Here is a 16944-nt window from a genome sequence, read left to right as displayed (position 1 = left end):
CCATCCGGACTAATTGGATGTCTCTTTAGTTTGTCCTCTTATAAATTTTCGAGATATTTTTATTTGCTGCAGCAGGATTTCTCTAGTTTAATTAATGTGTTTCATACATGTGATGTTTTGAAGTACAATTATGGTTCGAATCTGGAAAGTATCTTTTGCATTAGTTCAATGCATTGCTTGCCTTTCTGTTCCTAATGCTTATTACATCATTCGGCAAATAGTTTGATTTATTTGAAGTTTCTGCAACCTCACCCCAGCTGCTACTATTACATAATATGATTGTTACGATGTTTCAGCTGGTACTCAGTACAAAATTCAGAACATTACAAAGTTTCAATCTTTTACATAGTTCTAATGTATTCCAGCTGTTTTTCATGATGATGATGATGTGCGTTATGATTCTTTCATGTAGAGAAAGTTGAAGGGTTGGGGTAGAAAAGTCATGGGTGATATTTACTGGGTTTCATTTACTTCTTGTGAATTACTTGGTGCTGAATTTACCTATAAGATGATTTCTTTGCATGTAATCTGCCTCTCTCTCAGGATGAAAATATCATACACCACTTTGCTTCCTTCACTCAAAGTTACACTTGTCTCAATGTTGATGACTAGTTGCGTCCATGGTTGAAAACAATGCTATAACAGCTCACTTACAGTTTGAATGTTACTGAAAGAGACCACAGAAGATAGTAAGATGTGAAGTGTATAGATGTTAATTGTGTCCACATGCGGGCTTACTTGCCCGACACGCTCCGTGTTTGTTCGTTTGATCTCAATTAGTACGTTGAATAAATGAAAGGGGCCACAGAAGATAGTGGGATGTGAACCGTATCAGTATAATGCCATTTAGTCACATTCAAGTTTACTGATATATGCTTTTCTGGTTGAGAATCAATCATTTAGTCACAATAGAAAAACCCAGGTGTGATTGGATAATGTCAAATTTGTCTGCCATGAGTTTGAAAGCATTGGCAGAACTATCGTAGAACTTTCTCAATTACCTGGTTCAAGCTAAATCTTGTGTGGCCTGGGTGGGTGCTGTAGTACTTTCATTAGCAGTGCTATCCTTGTGAAACAGAAAATAATTGACAGTGTTCCCCTGGGAAACATATTTGGGTAGGGATGCAACTGGGTAGTGTTACTTTGTTTTTCTTCTTCATCTTCAGTTTGCTTCCGCCACAGTATGGCGCTGAAGTATATAACATAACTCCTTCACACCCATTAGCAGAGGGACAAACTCTAGTCTCTCCTGGCCTAATATTCGAACTGGGCTTCTTCAGTCCTAATAGTTCTGCTAACAAATATCTGGGGTTGTGGCACAAAAGCATATTTCCCTGCAAGTATGTATGGGTGGCTAACAGAGATAATCCTCTTGCAGATACAGACACCATGGCTACTTTGAGAATTGGTGGCAATGGGAACCTGGAGCTTGTAGATGGGAAACAGACTTCTGTCTGGTCAACCAATATATCTAATTGTTCATCTGCAGTTCTCTTAGATAATGGAAACTTTGTTGTCAAAGATGCTATGGGAGCTGATATGTGGGAGAGTTTTAATAATCCTAGTGACTCACTTCTGCCAAGCATGTTGATGGGATATGATAGTGCTACTGGAAAACAGAATTTCTTGACATCTTGGAAAAGTGAAAATGATCCATCACCGGGGATATTCATGGCTGGACTGTCAGCAGAGTTGCCATCGCAAGCGTTGATTTGGATTAATGGATCTACTCCTCACTGGAGAAGCGGGCCATGGGATAAATATAAGTTTATTGGTGTACCCACAATGGAATCTCAGTATCTAAATCCATTTACTGTTGTTGATAATGTGACACAGGGAACAAGATATTTCTCTTACAGTTATGACAAAATTCCAGGTGACAAACTTCTTGCCTATCTGGACATATCTTCAGAAGGAATACTGAGATTTATGTTTTCAGAAAGTGGCAAGAACTGGTCTCTTGACTGCGAGTCATGGCAAAACCCATGCGATAATTATGGGGCATGTGGACCGTTTGGGGTTTGCAAAGCTTTTGACTCTCCAATCTGCAAGTGTTTGAAAGGGTTCATACCCAAGTCAAATGAAGAGTGGAGCAAAGGAAACTGGACTGGAGGTTGTGTGAGACGAACGCATTTGTCTTGTGAGACACACACAAATGAATCAGTCTCATCAAAAGGAAAAGATGGGTTTTTGAAGGTGGAAAGATTGAAAGTACCCAATTTTCATCAATATCTGACTTCTTTGGCTCAAGACAGGTTTGAGGACTGCAAGATAAAGTGCCTGAGTAATTGTTCTTGCCTGGCGTTCGCTTATGTTAATAACCTAGGGTGTTTGGTCTGGTACAAAGACCTTGTTGATATTCAGCAGTTTCCATCTTTTGGAGAAGATCTTTATGTCCGCCTAGCAGACTTAGAACTAGGTAAATGATAATAGGTATTGCACAAGTAATCTTACAGCACTATTTTTGTTTGTATTGTATGTTGATTTTTTTTTTTTTTTTTTTGGTTTTCTGCTGGTGAAGCAAAGCCCATAAAGTTAATTGCCAGCCTTACAGCTATTGGATTTATGATCATCTTGGTGGCTATAATCTTCAGTTTGCACTGGTGGCGTGCCAATCAAAAGCGTAAGAGAATTAGATGATTTACATTAAAAGAATTTCATATTTATTTTCTGTTATACAAATGCTGCTTCTAGCTTGTTTTGTTCCAACTCAGTGCTTGATAGTTTTACCTGCAAAATCAGGACATGTCAAATTAACAACAAGGCATTTGGAATCAACTAGTTTGATTAAAATTCATAGAGACGATCTTCGAGAATATATAGGAAACCATGATCTCTCAGAGCTAAAGATATATGATTTTGATAGCATACTAATAGCCACAGACAACTTTAGCATCACAAACAAACTCGGTCAAGGAGGCTTTGGCCCAGTTTATAAGGTACTTTCTTTCCCAAGGATAAGATATATAGCACTTTGACAGGCACAAGATACAGACATTAATGGAATTATTGATTTGTGGATCTCATGTAGGGGATGCTACCAGAAGGGAAGGAAATAGCTGTGAAGAGACTATCTAGTACCTCAAGACAAGGTGTTGAAGAGTTCAAGAATGAGATGCTATTGATCTCCAATCTTCAACACAAAAATCTTGTTAGAATCATGGGTTGTTGTGTTAAAGAGAATGAGAAGTTACTTATTTACGAATTCATGCCTAACAAAAGCTTGGATACTTTTCTATACGGTTAGTTTCACTAGTGTTTTGTGTTCATCTGCTGTAAGTTACTCAATGTTATCTTCTTCTTTCAATATAATCTTTCTTCTCTGATCTTCTTGTAAAATTTTCTTGAAAATTTCTTACATATAGTTATGAATGAAGTCACATGAACCACTATCTAACATTCTCCGTTATGCATTCACTACTTTTCATACAACTATGTCTCTATTTTTTAGGAATTTATAGGTAGAAGTCTAGTTTTAACCAAATTTAATGGTTAGAAGTCTCGTATCATCAATGTTTCATTGCAATATTTATGGAAAATATGAATGGCATTACTGATTGGAGTCTTGCATTCTAACTGGGTGCACTGTATATTTGATTAGATTCAAGGAAGAGAGCAGTGCTTGATTGGGCTACACGCTTTAATATTATTCAAGGTGTTGCTAAAGGCCTTCTTTATCTCCATCATGATTCCTATGTGAAGGTGATTCATAGAGATCTAAAAGTCAGTAACATCCTCTTAGATGAGAAAATGAATCCAAAAATTTCAGATTTTGGATTAGCACGCATAGTTGAAGGAACGCAGGATCTAGAAAATACTCAGAAGGTTGTGGGAACACGGTAAATATCAGTTTTTCCAGTTACATACTTGCATGGTATTTTTAATTAATCCAGAAACTAGAAAAAGCAATTTTATCATATGCATACTAATGTGTATGCTGTGCAGTGGTTATATGTCTCCGGAATATGCCATGGGTGGGATATTTTCTGAAAAATCTGATATCTACAGCTTCGGGGTCTTAGTATTGGAGATTATTAGCAGCAAGAAGAATAGCAGCTTCTATTTATATGACCAACAAATTGGCTTCCTTGCCTTTGTAAGTTCATACCGTAAATTGTAATGTAAAATAGTTGATTTTATGTGCAGTAGTCTAGATCATTTATTTACAACTAATGTGAATATTTTCAGGCTCGGAACTTGTGGAATGAAGGCAGGGCATTGGATTTAGTAGATGAAGTATTGGGTGATTCATACTCCTCATCAGAAGTAATGACTTGCGTGCATGTTGGGCTTCTTTGTGTACAAGACAATGCTGCAGATAGACCTACCATGACAGATGTAACTTCAATGTTAAGCAGTGAGAAAGATGGTCCACATCCAAAGAGATCTGTATTCACTATCCAAAACTCAGTTCATCATCCTAGATCATCCTATGAAAATACTAGTTCCTCTAAAAATGAAGCCAGCATTACAAAGATCGAAGGACGTTAAGTGACAGCAAATTATTACATTACAATGCAATGCCTTTTGGTCCTTCTCAAGGGTTGTTATACATATTGAAGGTTTTTTTTTTGCTGTAGATAACAACCCTTTCTCTTTGGGTAGGTAGTATATGAAGGTTTTAGGTTTTTTCATTGAGAATGTGCACATTTAGGATGACTTGAAAAAGATGAATTGATTGCTAGTTTTCACATAAATGTTTTTCTGTACAAGGCAAATACATATCTTTTGGCACAAACTCTTTTGCTTGTGTTTGGTTTTGAACTTCTAATGCCTTGTTTCTGAACTTTTTTCAATTGGACATTTGATCGAATACACTGTTTACTACTGTGTTGAAGGAACTCAGTTTTTGTATTGTAAAATCCTTATGTTTCAACTTTCAAGAAGTGCCCAAACACAGGAATTTCATATCTAAAGATTTCAATTACATAGATTTTAAATACTTAAGATTTAAGTTCCAAATCCAAATCATGTTTCCAAACAAGGTCAAAGACTTTTTTTTTAGGGGAACGGAATATGGTTCCACTAATATCAACGACCTCACTCAGTCAAGCTAGAAGGATTCGAAAATGCTTCATATATAGTACACCTCAAAGCACAATACAGAAACTAAACAAAGCAAAAACCGAACTAAAAAAGCCCAAAAGCAAAATTCAAACTAAGAAAACAAACTAGAGAAAGCAAGGAGAGAAGTGCAAAAAGGATTTTACTTTTCTTTCGATTGTTTTGTGGCTTTTTATCATTTTACAGTAATGTTCTTGTGAAATTGACATGGGTGAGTAAGATTTTTTTTTTTTTTTTGGCCTCGAAGACTTTGTTCTTGAGATACTTTTTCTTTTATTTGTTCTTTAAACTTGATTTTATTTTAACTTGTTAATTATCTTGATAATAGCAAATTTCAATTCGGAGTTGCTCATGCTATTGTTGGGTGAAGATGATGGAGATTTGGCCATGACAAGCCAGTTTTGTTAAGCTTGGAGCTGGGCTTGGCCACTGGAGTCTTCTCTGGGTTGCTATGGTTTTGATAGTTTTTTAGGGCTAATTACTGTTTAGTACCCTGTAGTTTGGGTCCAACATCAATTCAGTCCCTCGACTTTCAATTTCATCAAAAACACCCCCACACTATCATTTCTCGTCCAATAGGTCCATCCCTAATGATTCCGTCAATTTTAGCGGTTTAGTTGCTGACGTAGCAATCCAACTCAGCACGGGTGGGGCCCACAAGGAAGTAAAATGCCCAAAGTGACCCTGACTCTGTTGAATCGCTGTAAATCTGTATGTAATTAGGATTTTATTTAATTAGAATATCCTGTAATTATGGAAAGATTGTTTCCTATTAGAGTTAGACTACTCCTTTGTATTTGTATATATATATATATATATATATATATATATATATATCCCCATTGTGGGATGAATAGAATTATCGAATTAACCCTGAATTGAAGTATTCTTTTCTACTTGGTATCAAAGCCAGGTTCAATCCCTTGAACTTGCGCTGCATCCTTTGAATCCTGAACCCTGAATCCCGAAGAATACCACAAACCGCTGCGTACCACCACCGTTGAAATCAAACCATCCTGAATTTCAAACCACCATCACCCTACCTTTTTTTCCAAAACATTCATATCCATCTTGAAACCCTTGAAAATCCAATCCTGCGAAAATCATGAATTTCTCAATGATGCAATCAGAGAAACAGGCTATGGGGCATTCGGTAACTACCGAATTTTCTGTTATGGCCCAACGCAAACAGGGTCCTCCTCCAGGCTTCTCAGGACCTTCTCCACACCGTCCTCTAGGTAAACCAAATCCATATGCAAACAAAAGGTGCATTATCTGTGGGGAATTAGGTCATAGCAAGGAGCGGTGCTATGAAGTGATTGGTTACCCTGATTGGTGGGACTTCACCAAGAAACCGCGAAAGAATCTGGGCAAGGCCGCTGTTGCTACTAAAGAGGAAGTTTACCTAGACAATGCCTCCGCTAATGTAGCGCAGTCAGGTATGAAGGGTAAGGTTACTTTTAATAGTACATGGATAATTGATACAGGTGCATCTGACCATATGACCAATGACCCAAGTCTTGTGAAAAACCTTAGACTTTCCCCTCAAGACGTTGTCTCTACTGCTAATGGTACTCCAACTCCGGTCACCGGAGAAGGTTCTATTGCTTTATCTGATACCTTAACCCTTGAATCTGTCTTAGTTGTTCCATCACTAGCTTATAATCTCCTGTCTGTTGGTCAAGTTATTTTAGCTCTTGCATGTATTGTGACCTTCTATCCGTTTTTCTGTGTGTTTCAGGACATTCTGACTCGACGGATTCTTGGTTATGGTGTTAGAAGGGGGAAATTATATTATCTGGATCTGACAGAGACTGGAAAGAAACAGAAGCATCTTTTGGGACAAGCTAATCAGATCAACAGGGTAGAGAATGCGAAGGAAGCTGTATGGTTATGGCATCGCCGTTTAGGTCATCTATCCTTTCGTTATCTTAAGAAGCTGCACCCTCAATTGTTTTCAGTTGTTAGTGATTTGGATTTCCACTGTGACATCTGTGAACTGGCCAAGAGTCACTGTATTTCATATTCACCAAGTCTTAATAAAAGTCCTGTTCCTTTTATGAAGATTCACTCCGATGTCTGGGGTCCTACGAAAATTCCTTCTCTTTCTGGAGCTCGGTATTTTGTAACATTTATTGATGATTGCACTCGCATGACATGGGTGTCATTACTGAAGAATAAGAGTGATGTATTTGAAATGTTTACCGAATTTCACAAAATGGTGGCAACTCAGTATCAACAATCCATCAGAGTGTTTCAGTCTGACAATGGTGGAGAGTTTGTGAATGGCCCTATGATTGAGTTTTGCCGGTCACATGGAATTCGTCATCAAACCTCCAATTCTTATACTCCTCAACAGAATGGTTTAGCAGAACGGAAGAACAGGCAGTTGATGGAAGTTGTTTGTGCTTCCTTGTTTGGCATGAATGTACCTCGGTCCTATTGGGGCGAAGCAGTGAAATCAGCAGCATATCTTAACAACCGTACTCCTTCCCGGGTGATTGAGTTTCAGAATCCTCATCAGAAGCTTCATACACTTTTGACCATCCCTTCTATGCCTAATTTGGAGCCCCGGGTGTTTGGGTGCACAACTTATGTTCATATTCCCAAGCCTCAACGTAGCAAGCTTGATCCCCGTGCCCGTAAGTGTATATTTGTTGTTTATGCTGACTTCCAGAAGGGTTATCGATGTTATGATCCTCTTACTGGCACTATACATATATCTCTTGATGTCTCATTCCCTGAATCAGAGCCATATTACTCAGGAGGAACTTCTCAGTCTTCCCTTCAGGGGGAGAGAGGTTATGAAGGGAATCCTTGTTCTATTATTGATTTTGATGTCTTTGAAGACTTGGAAGATTTGGAGGAACGATTTGAAGGTAGAAATTCCAAAACAGAAAATGCGACTGCTGAACGAAGTAATGCGACTGCCGAACGGAGTGTTGTGAATTCCGAAACAAGGAATGCGACTGTCGAACAGAGTGTTGTGAATTCCGAAACAGAGAATGCAACTGCTGAAACTACAGAACAGAGCGTTGTGAATTCCGAGACAGAAGAGACGACTTTTCTGGATAATTTGAAACAAAATCAAGACGTATCTGAAGCTCACACACAAGATATTCCCCCTTCTGCCTCACCAACTGAAGATCCCAATCAGAATGATCCACCTTAGGTGCCCCTAAACTTTAATGAGTCTTCTGGGTTAGAAAGTGTCGAACCTAGGAAATCACAAAGGGTTACCAAGGGAATTCCTAAGAAACAATATGAACCAGATATCAAAGCCAAAGCTAAATACCCTATAGCTAATTTTATGTCTAACCATAGGATTTCTGGGTCACATGCACTTGTTGTTGATCAATTATCTACTGTATCTATTCCTAGTAACGTGCAGGATGCATTGACGAATCCAAAATGGACCAAGGCGATGAATGAAGAATTGGAAGCTCTTCAGAAAAATGCAACATGGGAGCTAGTACCTATGCCGGTTGGAAAGAAGACTGTAGGATGTCGTTGGGTATTTACTGTGAAGCTTAATGCAGATGGAACTATTAATAGATACAAAGCGAGGTTGGTTGCCAAAGGATATACACAACGCTATGGGATTGATTATGAGGACTTTTGCACCTGTGGCAAAGATTAATACTATCCGGATTCTAATCTCACTTGCAGCAAACAAAGATTGGCCCTTGCACCAGTTTGATGTGAAGAATGCGTTTCTTAATGGAAATTTGGAGGAAGAAGTGTACATGGATATGCCCCCAGGTGTTAAGAATTACCCAAGTGATGTTGGCAAGGTGTGTAAATTGAAGAAGTCTTTGTATGGCCTAAAGCAGTCTCCAAGAGCTTGGTTTGGAAGATTTTCAAAGTCCATGAAAGCCTTTGGATATAGACAGAGCAATTCTGACCATACCTTGTTCATCAAGCGCAAGAATGGTAAGATTACAGCTCTTATTGTGTATGTTGATGACATGATTATTACAGGAGATGATCCGAAGGAGATAAATGAATTGCAAAAGTATTTGTCAAAGGAGTTTAAAATGAAGGATCTGGGACAACTAAAGTATTTTTTGGGTATTGAAGTTGCAAGGTCTAAGAAGGGGATTTCACTTTCACAGAGGAAATATGTTCTTGATTTACTTGCTGAAACGGGGATGTTGGACTGCCGACCCATCGAGACACCCATTGAGATGAATCACGGACTTGCTATCTATCCTGATCAAGTGCCAACTGATAAAGGGAGGTATCAACGTCTTGTAGGAAGGTTGATTTATCTTTCACATACTAGACCTGATATTGCTTATGCTGTGAGTGTTGTTAGTCAATTTATGCATTGTCCTAGTGAAGAGCATATGGATGCAGTCTTTCGTATTTTGAGGTACTTGAAGAGGGTGCCAGGTAAAGGGTTACTGTTTCAGAAAAAAGATGAATTGGAAGTTGTTGGGTACACAGATGCAGATTGGACTGGTGATAAAACGGACAGACGTTCTACATCTGGGTACTTCACTTTTGTTGGAGGGAACCTTGTTACTTGGCGTAGCAAAAAGCAAAAAGTCGTTGCCAGATCAAGTGCAGAAGCTGAGTTTCGAGGTATGGCACATGGAGTATGTGAAATATTGTGGATTCGTAATGTCTTGAATGACCTGGGTTACAAGCTTAAAAACGCTATGGATTTGCATTGTGATAATACAACTGCCATTGAGATTGCACATAATTCAGTTCAGCATGATAGAACAAAGCATGTGGAGGTTGACCGTCATTTTATTAAAGAAAATCTTGATAGAAAGGTTATTCACTTTCCATTTGTAAACTCAGAGGAGCAATTAGCTGATGTTCTTACTAAAGGAGTGTCCAGGAAGGTATTTGACAGCTCGGTTGACAAGTTGGGCATGATAGACATCTATGCACCAACTTGAGGGGGAGTGTAGAATCGCTGTAAATCTGTATGTAATTAGGATTTTATTTAATTAGAATATCCTGTAATTATGGAAAGATTGTTTCCTATTAGAGTTAGACTACTCCTTTGTATTTGTATATATATATCCCCATTGTGGGATGAATAGATTTATCGAATTAACCCTGAATTGAAGTATTCTTTTCTACTGACTCTATTCTAACCCACCGCCAGAACCAACCACCGATTCTCTATCTCCTTCCATTTCTCTAATGCCAAACTCCTGATTTTCTCCACTCAAATCGGCCTCCGTTAATGGCTACGCGGCGAAGGAGTACGAAAAGGAAAACCATAAAGCTGACGAAATCGAGGTCGAGCTATTTGAGCAGCTCTATGCGACTGTTTGGTTTTCTTCGATCAATTTTGCCCCGTGGAGATTGGTGGAACTTCTCCGATGACGCCGAAATTAGAATCTTCGCGAAGCCTGTCTGACGCGGAATCTGACTGTGATGGCTTGCCAGGATGGCACCGGAGCTAGACTACTGTAAATTAGGGTCGGAGAAGTCGAGGTGGCTGCGGCTGTGTCTGGCAAGGTAGTTGCGGTGAGGAGGGTGAGAAGAAAGATGGCGGAGAGAGAGAAGTAGGAAGCCATAGATTTGGGGAATCGGATTATAACGAATCCGATTGGGTTCGTTCGTTCATTGAACTTGGCCTGCGACAAGTCAAGGCTAGCCACCACATCTTTCGGAGACGCTAGGAATTGTGCTCAAGCACCATCACCGCCGTCAGCTAATCAGCACTCTTTGGGTTTGGGCTCACTAACCAAAGCTTTAATTAAATTGCTGAGAAATGGTGAAAATTGTAGATAGATTGATTGGTTTTAGTTCTAGCCCAGAAGAACATCTTTGTGCTGGAGGTGAGTGATTCTAGACTCTGATGAATTTTGGTTTTCTGTTTGTATGTTGTGATGCAATTTGGGTTTGAATTGTTGGGAATTCCGCGTTGTTTCGATCAATGATAGATGGGTCTATTGATCGAAAGGGTTTCAATTTATTTTTTATATTTGTTTGCAATTTTGAGCAATTGGGATTGTGATTGAGGTTGGATCTGATCGTGGAATTTTGGCCATTTTTTGGTTTTGCTGAATTTGGGTTTAATTGCGAATTTTTTGAATGATGAGAATTATTAGTTTCATTTTTGCATGGAGTTCTTATCTTTGTTGATCTGAGGTGGGAAGCCATGGATTTGGGGTTGTAATCTGAGTTAGAATAGAGACAGGGTCGTTTTTGCATGGAGTTCTTATCTTTGTTGGAGAGAGAGAAGTGAGAAGCCACGGTGGTTGGTTCTGGCGGTGGGTTAGAATAGAGTCAGGGTCACTTTGGGCATTTTACTTCCATGTGGGCTCCACCTGTGCTGAGTTGGATCGCCACGTCAGCAGCTAAACGGCTGAAATTGACCGAATCATAACGGATGGACCTATTGGACGAGAAATGATAGTGTGAGGGTGTTTCTGATGAAATTGAAAGTCGAGGGACTGAATTGATATTGGACCTAAACTATAGGGTACTAAACAATAATTAGCCATTTAAAAAAAAAAATTTACTTATTTTTCCAATAGTTCCCTATATTTTTAGGGGGGCTATGCATTTTTTTTTGCGCCCTAAATATCTTGTCTAGATGTCCTGGAGAATCTTCTAAAGCACCAATGGAGGATTCAAGTTATTCGTAATCATGGAGCAATAGATGGAAAATGAGTGGACCTATCCTATGTATCACTATGAGTACTACCACTTTTTCTTGTCTGTCTATAGATGGCAGTGGAATGGTATGTAATGGCCATTCTGGCTTGCAATGAATGAAATTAAAATCCAGTTTGGGATTGATTCAAAAAAAAAAAAAAATTTCTTTCACTTTTCTTTTATTATAGGGTTTTGCTTTGGGTAAAAATCAGAAATAATACATGAACTGTACTTCTATCTTATTGATGGTACATGAACTTTATTTTTTTATCACAACACGTACCTGAACTCTTTGAGTTCTTTTGAAGTGGTACTTATGCCACATTCAGTTGCAAATCTAGTCAAAAATGACGAGTGAGGAGTACGTGTCTTATTTATCAAGGTTAAAGATGACAATTTGTATTAGTTGTAAACTGTATCATGGCCTAAGCCACTATCTTATTATTATCAATCTGTGATCTATGAAGCAAAAACTCATAATTGTTATCTCAAACCAAACAACTAATGAACCCAAATACCAAACGTGTGCCTAATAAATGAGATGTATGTGCCTCACATGCCATTTTTGACCGGAGTAGTGAGTGAATATGGCTTTAGGTACCACTTCAAAAGAACTCGAAGAGTTCAAGTATTGGTTGTGACAAAAAATAAAATTCATGTATCATCGATAAGATAGAGATATAGTTCATGTACTATTTCTGATTTTTTCCCTTTTACTTTTACCATATTAGTGGCAGCATGGGTATTAGACACAACCTTGGATTCTTGAATGCTGAAAACATTGGTTACAATGGGATTTAAGCTTGAAAATGGAACAATGAGGCCATGGCCATGGCCATCTCAAGGAACAGTTCTGCCATTGCATATCACAATTAACAGACTGAAAGTTAACTCATTTAATAATGGGTTATTATCACAAATGGTACCTGAACTATACCTCAATCTTATCGATGGTACCTGAACTTCAATTTTGATCACAACCAGTACCCGAACTTTTCGATTTCATTTTAAATGGTACCTAAAGCCACCTCCGATCACTATTCCGACTAAAAACGGCATGGGAGGCGATCATAGTGATGATTTTTGATGATTTCGAGGGTTGCGATCATATATAGTGATGATTTTTTGGTAATAGACTTGCCTTGAACTTGTTTTTTTGTTTTTTGTTTTTTTAGATTCGGCTTTTTTGGCCGAAATAGTGATTGAAGGTGGCCTTAGGTACCATTTAAAATGAAATCAAAAAGTTCAGGTACTGGTTGTGATCAAAATTGAAGTTCAGGTACCATCGATAAAATAGAGGATAAGTTCAGGTACCATTTGTGATAATAACCCTTTAATAATTGTGTCTAACATGTAAACCCAAATCCAAAACCCAACCTATTTTATTAAATGAGTGACCTATGATGACCTACCTAACTCGTTTAATAACAAGTAGTATTGACACTATGCCAAAAAGTGCATCAGACGACAGAACTGTTCTGTCGTCTGAAGGAACTAAGATCTGTCGTCTAGTACGGTGTCGTGTCTTGGGGGTATCAGACGACAGAACACTTCTGTCGTCTAATTTTTCAGACGACAGAAACAAATAAAAGTCTTCTGTTGTCTGATGAGTTTTGCATTTCAGGACCAATGAGATATGTAGGTTTAAAAGCATTAACACAACAGTTTTGTGTGGTGTGAATGCCCTTAAGTAAGAAATATGAAGACTCGTGTAGTGTCTTCTGGCATACAACAACAATTAAATGTTGTGCAAAGGGACTTGAAACAACAATTATCTGTGGTGGTAAAGTGTTTCAGATTACAATTAAGTGTCGGTCTAGGGTATGTTTACATGACTTTTAAGTGTTGTGTGAAAGGTTTTGAAATTGTACGTATGTGATGTTGGAAAGTAGTTAAAACAATAGATATCATATTCTTTCTGTTATGTCAGTTTCAGTACAACAACAGTTTACTGTCGTTTGAGATCATTAACACGACAAATATTTGTGGTCTGAATATAAAACGAACCACAAATGCCAAGTCTTTTATATAGTCTGTCATCAAGTCCAACCACACTTATATGTAGTTGTTATAAGCTTTAATCAATACTTTCATTTAACTTATGTCGTTGTTTTGCCTTTTAGACTACAGTTTTCTGTTGTCCCAATGCCAAAAAGACAATAGACTTCCAATTGATTTTTGTGTTGTTTTTATGCAGCTCCAACCACACATTTTGGTGTGCTTTTGTTGTAGCTTGCAATTTCAGATAACACATATTAGTAGCCCCCGTTACAATTGGTATTCATGCATTCTGGAAATTAAAATTGGCATTCATAAAACCATAAAATCCACATCTAAAATCATTCATTGCAATTTCCATTAATCCACCATTGTCTCATGTACACAAACCTAGTCATAAGCATCAGTTCTAAATGGCCCATATATACTAATCTGGGCAGCCAGCAAAATATATGCATGCAGCACTACTTGCTAATAAACCAGAAGCACTACACAATCTGGACAACCATCTAAACAACATAGCAAAATAGTTAGCAGTACTGCAATCAAAATCTGGCCTATATATATATCAACTATGCATGTCCAAAAAGTTGATGCTACATATCTCCAACTACTAGTTAACCTACACATGCACTAGTTATCTTTGAACTTCATAACATACTTTGCCCACTCTGCCCGGACAACATCAACATTCTCCATTGTGTAATAGTGATTTGCTTTTCTTTCCCACTGCAATGATAGAAGCTTAGTTATGCATCACTATGGATTAATCTAATAAATCACTAGTACAGTAGATTAGTTACTGATTACCTTAGCACTCCACTCTTGGTTTTTGTCCTCCACTATATCCCTCATGTAATGCATAATCCAATATCCACAAGTCTTATCACCCATCTGCTCCGGAATGCCCTGGAACAAATAAATATTTTCAGTACCTAATAAACCTGACCTGAACTGAAAAAATGCAAATATAAATAGTTAGCTAGATGGGGAACACATACTACACAGTTTTTCCATTGAACTGTCTTTCGGCCTTTCCTATGCTTTTGTGCATTGAATATTTTGATGGAGCTTCAAAAACAACACAATACACAAAATTATGATTCATGGAACAACTTATAAATTGAGAATCGATAAAGATCTCCAAAAAAATTAGGACTAAACTGTTTTCTGCATAATACCAACCAAAAACCTACAAGCTAGCTGCACTTACTTGTCCACAATAGTTCTCCATTCACCGGTGATGAGTCGCCTCTTTAGCGGATCCATGAAATACACAATTTCTTCAGTGGGGTTCGCCACCGTCAACATCCAATGACAGCTGACATTCAAATTTATGATAATCAATACCAACACAAATCTATTCTAGGTACTTGCATTGCTATATTGATGAGATCAGAAATCAATATTTGCTAAAAAAAAAAATGCATGAATCAAGCTTTCGTACCCTGAGTTATAGGGCACCAAAAAAATCTGACCAGGCTTCCCTCTTTCATAAGAAGCTGACAAAGAACGAGCCCGTTCAGTCAGATTTCCACAGCCAATGACACCAGTGTGTGCAGGGTCTACGAAGCCAATCATGTCAAGCATCTTCGATTTCTTTAACACTTGATAAAGAAAGCTGTAAAACCACAAGTCTCAAAATATCATTACAACAACACTGAATTAGCAGCTTAATTTAAAATGCATTACAGACCTCATATACATCACAATACAGTTGCCAGAAAGCTCCTTCATGTTGGTCATGGCATACACATCCCTTCTTAAGATGGCAACCTTTTTTGGATATCCGAATAATTCCTCGCCTAAGGTTGTGTGGATAGTAACCCCATCCTTCAAGTAATCATTAGCCCATGTGCTCAATGTCTTAAGCAGTGGAGGCAAATTGGGTGGCAGGTTGTCCAAATCATCATGATCAAAAAAATCATCATGTGTATCCTTCTTTTTCCTCCTCACAATTTTACGCTTTTCTTGCTGCAATTGATATAAAAAATAACATTGCATGTTTAGTATTTCTATATCATGTAATATAGCAGCTCACATGACCATTTTTGTAAGAACAAAGAGGTTAAAAATGACAAATAATTTAAGCAAACTAAATTACCTTTGCATCAGCTACAGTGGGTATAACCCAGTCTCTAGGCCAAGCAACGCATGTACCAATTGCATCGCAGACAAACAGAATCTCATCTTTAATAGGAATTGGTAGCAAAGCATTAGCAACAATAGATTTGGTGATCGACACTCGGACATTTTCCTCAGCCAACGGAACACCATGGATAGTTTGCTTGCTAGACTCAACATCCACTTGAATGATGGTTCCTTCAGCCACTATGTTGTCCAATGAATTTATCGCAAGTTTACAACCTGACTGGACAATATTGTTGGACTGAACCTAATTCAAACCAAAATATGCATAAGCATCAGTCACATTTGAGGCAGCAATATCATCAATATGGTTTATCAAATGTAATTGTAAGGAAAAAAAACGAAAGCTAATTGTAAGGAAAAAGAAAGTAAGGCTAGCGTAGCGATTAATTACCGGCACTTGCACTTGCTCCAAAACTGCATTTTTTTTCGGAGTTAAATCATTCCTAACCTCCTCCTCAATAATCGAGGTTAGTTTGATGTTCAGCTCCCCATCCACAAAAATTTCATCCTCCTCAACTACTTTCTGCTGGTCCTCCCCTAAATCTAACTTCTTCTTGGTAGTTTTGGCGGCTTCACTTTCAATAACTTTCAAACCAGCCTTGTCAAAATGCCTAGAACAGCTGCCCTGGCCAGACCCTAAATCATTCAGCGGTGTCACAGGTTTGGTTGAGTCAGCTGGCATCTCTTTCCCATCAAACTTCGCTTCTAACTTCTGAATCATTTCTTCCCAAGCTGCTCTTTCCCTAGCAATTTGTTGCTCCATCTCCAACTCCCATTTGGCTCTTTCCTCAGCAATGATATTTTCTTTCTCCTCTGCTAGTATATTCTTTACACTTGCCCTGACACTATCTTCTACATCTAGCTTTTGTCGTTTAGGTAGATGAAAAAATGCAGAAGGCTTGACGAAGCCACCAACACCGCGTACCCTACCGGGACACTCAGGATTTCCCAACGCCAAAGTCAGAACATCATCTGTTCCTTCAGGGTTGATTTCTCCTTCAGACACTTTCCTCTTCAAATTTTCCTGATATAGACATAAATCACAGCACAGCAAAATTATCCTTGGGATGTGAAACTTGGAAAACAAAGCTAAAAGTAATT

The 16944-nt window shown here is 38.2% G+C and overlaps 1 protein-coding gene across 1 annotated transcript; it reads left to right on the top strand.

Moving 5' to 3' along the window:
- Nucleotides 1-727: 727 nt before the first annotated feature.
- LOC112195839 (G-type lectin S-receptor-like serine/threonine-protein kinase At1g61370) lies at nucleotides 728-4812 on the top strand. The gene is made up of 7 exons (XM_024336056.2): nucleotides 728-2419; nucleotides 2516-2623; nucleotides 2743-2939; nucleotides 3032-3242; nucleotides 3602-3839; nucleotides 3946-4096; nucleotides 4189-4812. Exons 1-7 carry the CDS (start codon nucleotides 1123-1125, stop codon nucleotides 4489-4491), a joined length of 2505 nt encoding a protein of 834 aa, XP_024191824.1. The 5' UTR covers nucleotides 728-1122; the 3' UTR covers nucleotides 4492-4812.
- Nucleotides 4813-16944: the final 12132 nt, after the last annotated feature.

The sequence above is a fragment of the Rosa chinensis genome, chromosome 4 (assembly GCF_002994745.2).
Source record: "Rosa chinensis cultivar Old Blush chromosome 4, RchiOBHm-V2, whole genome shotgun sequence".
NCBI lineage: Eukaryota > Viridiplantae > Streptophyta > Magnoliopsida > Rosales > Rosaceae > Rosa > Rosa chinensis.
This window is presented reverse-complemented; position numbering and strand designations above follow the sequence as displayed.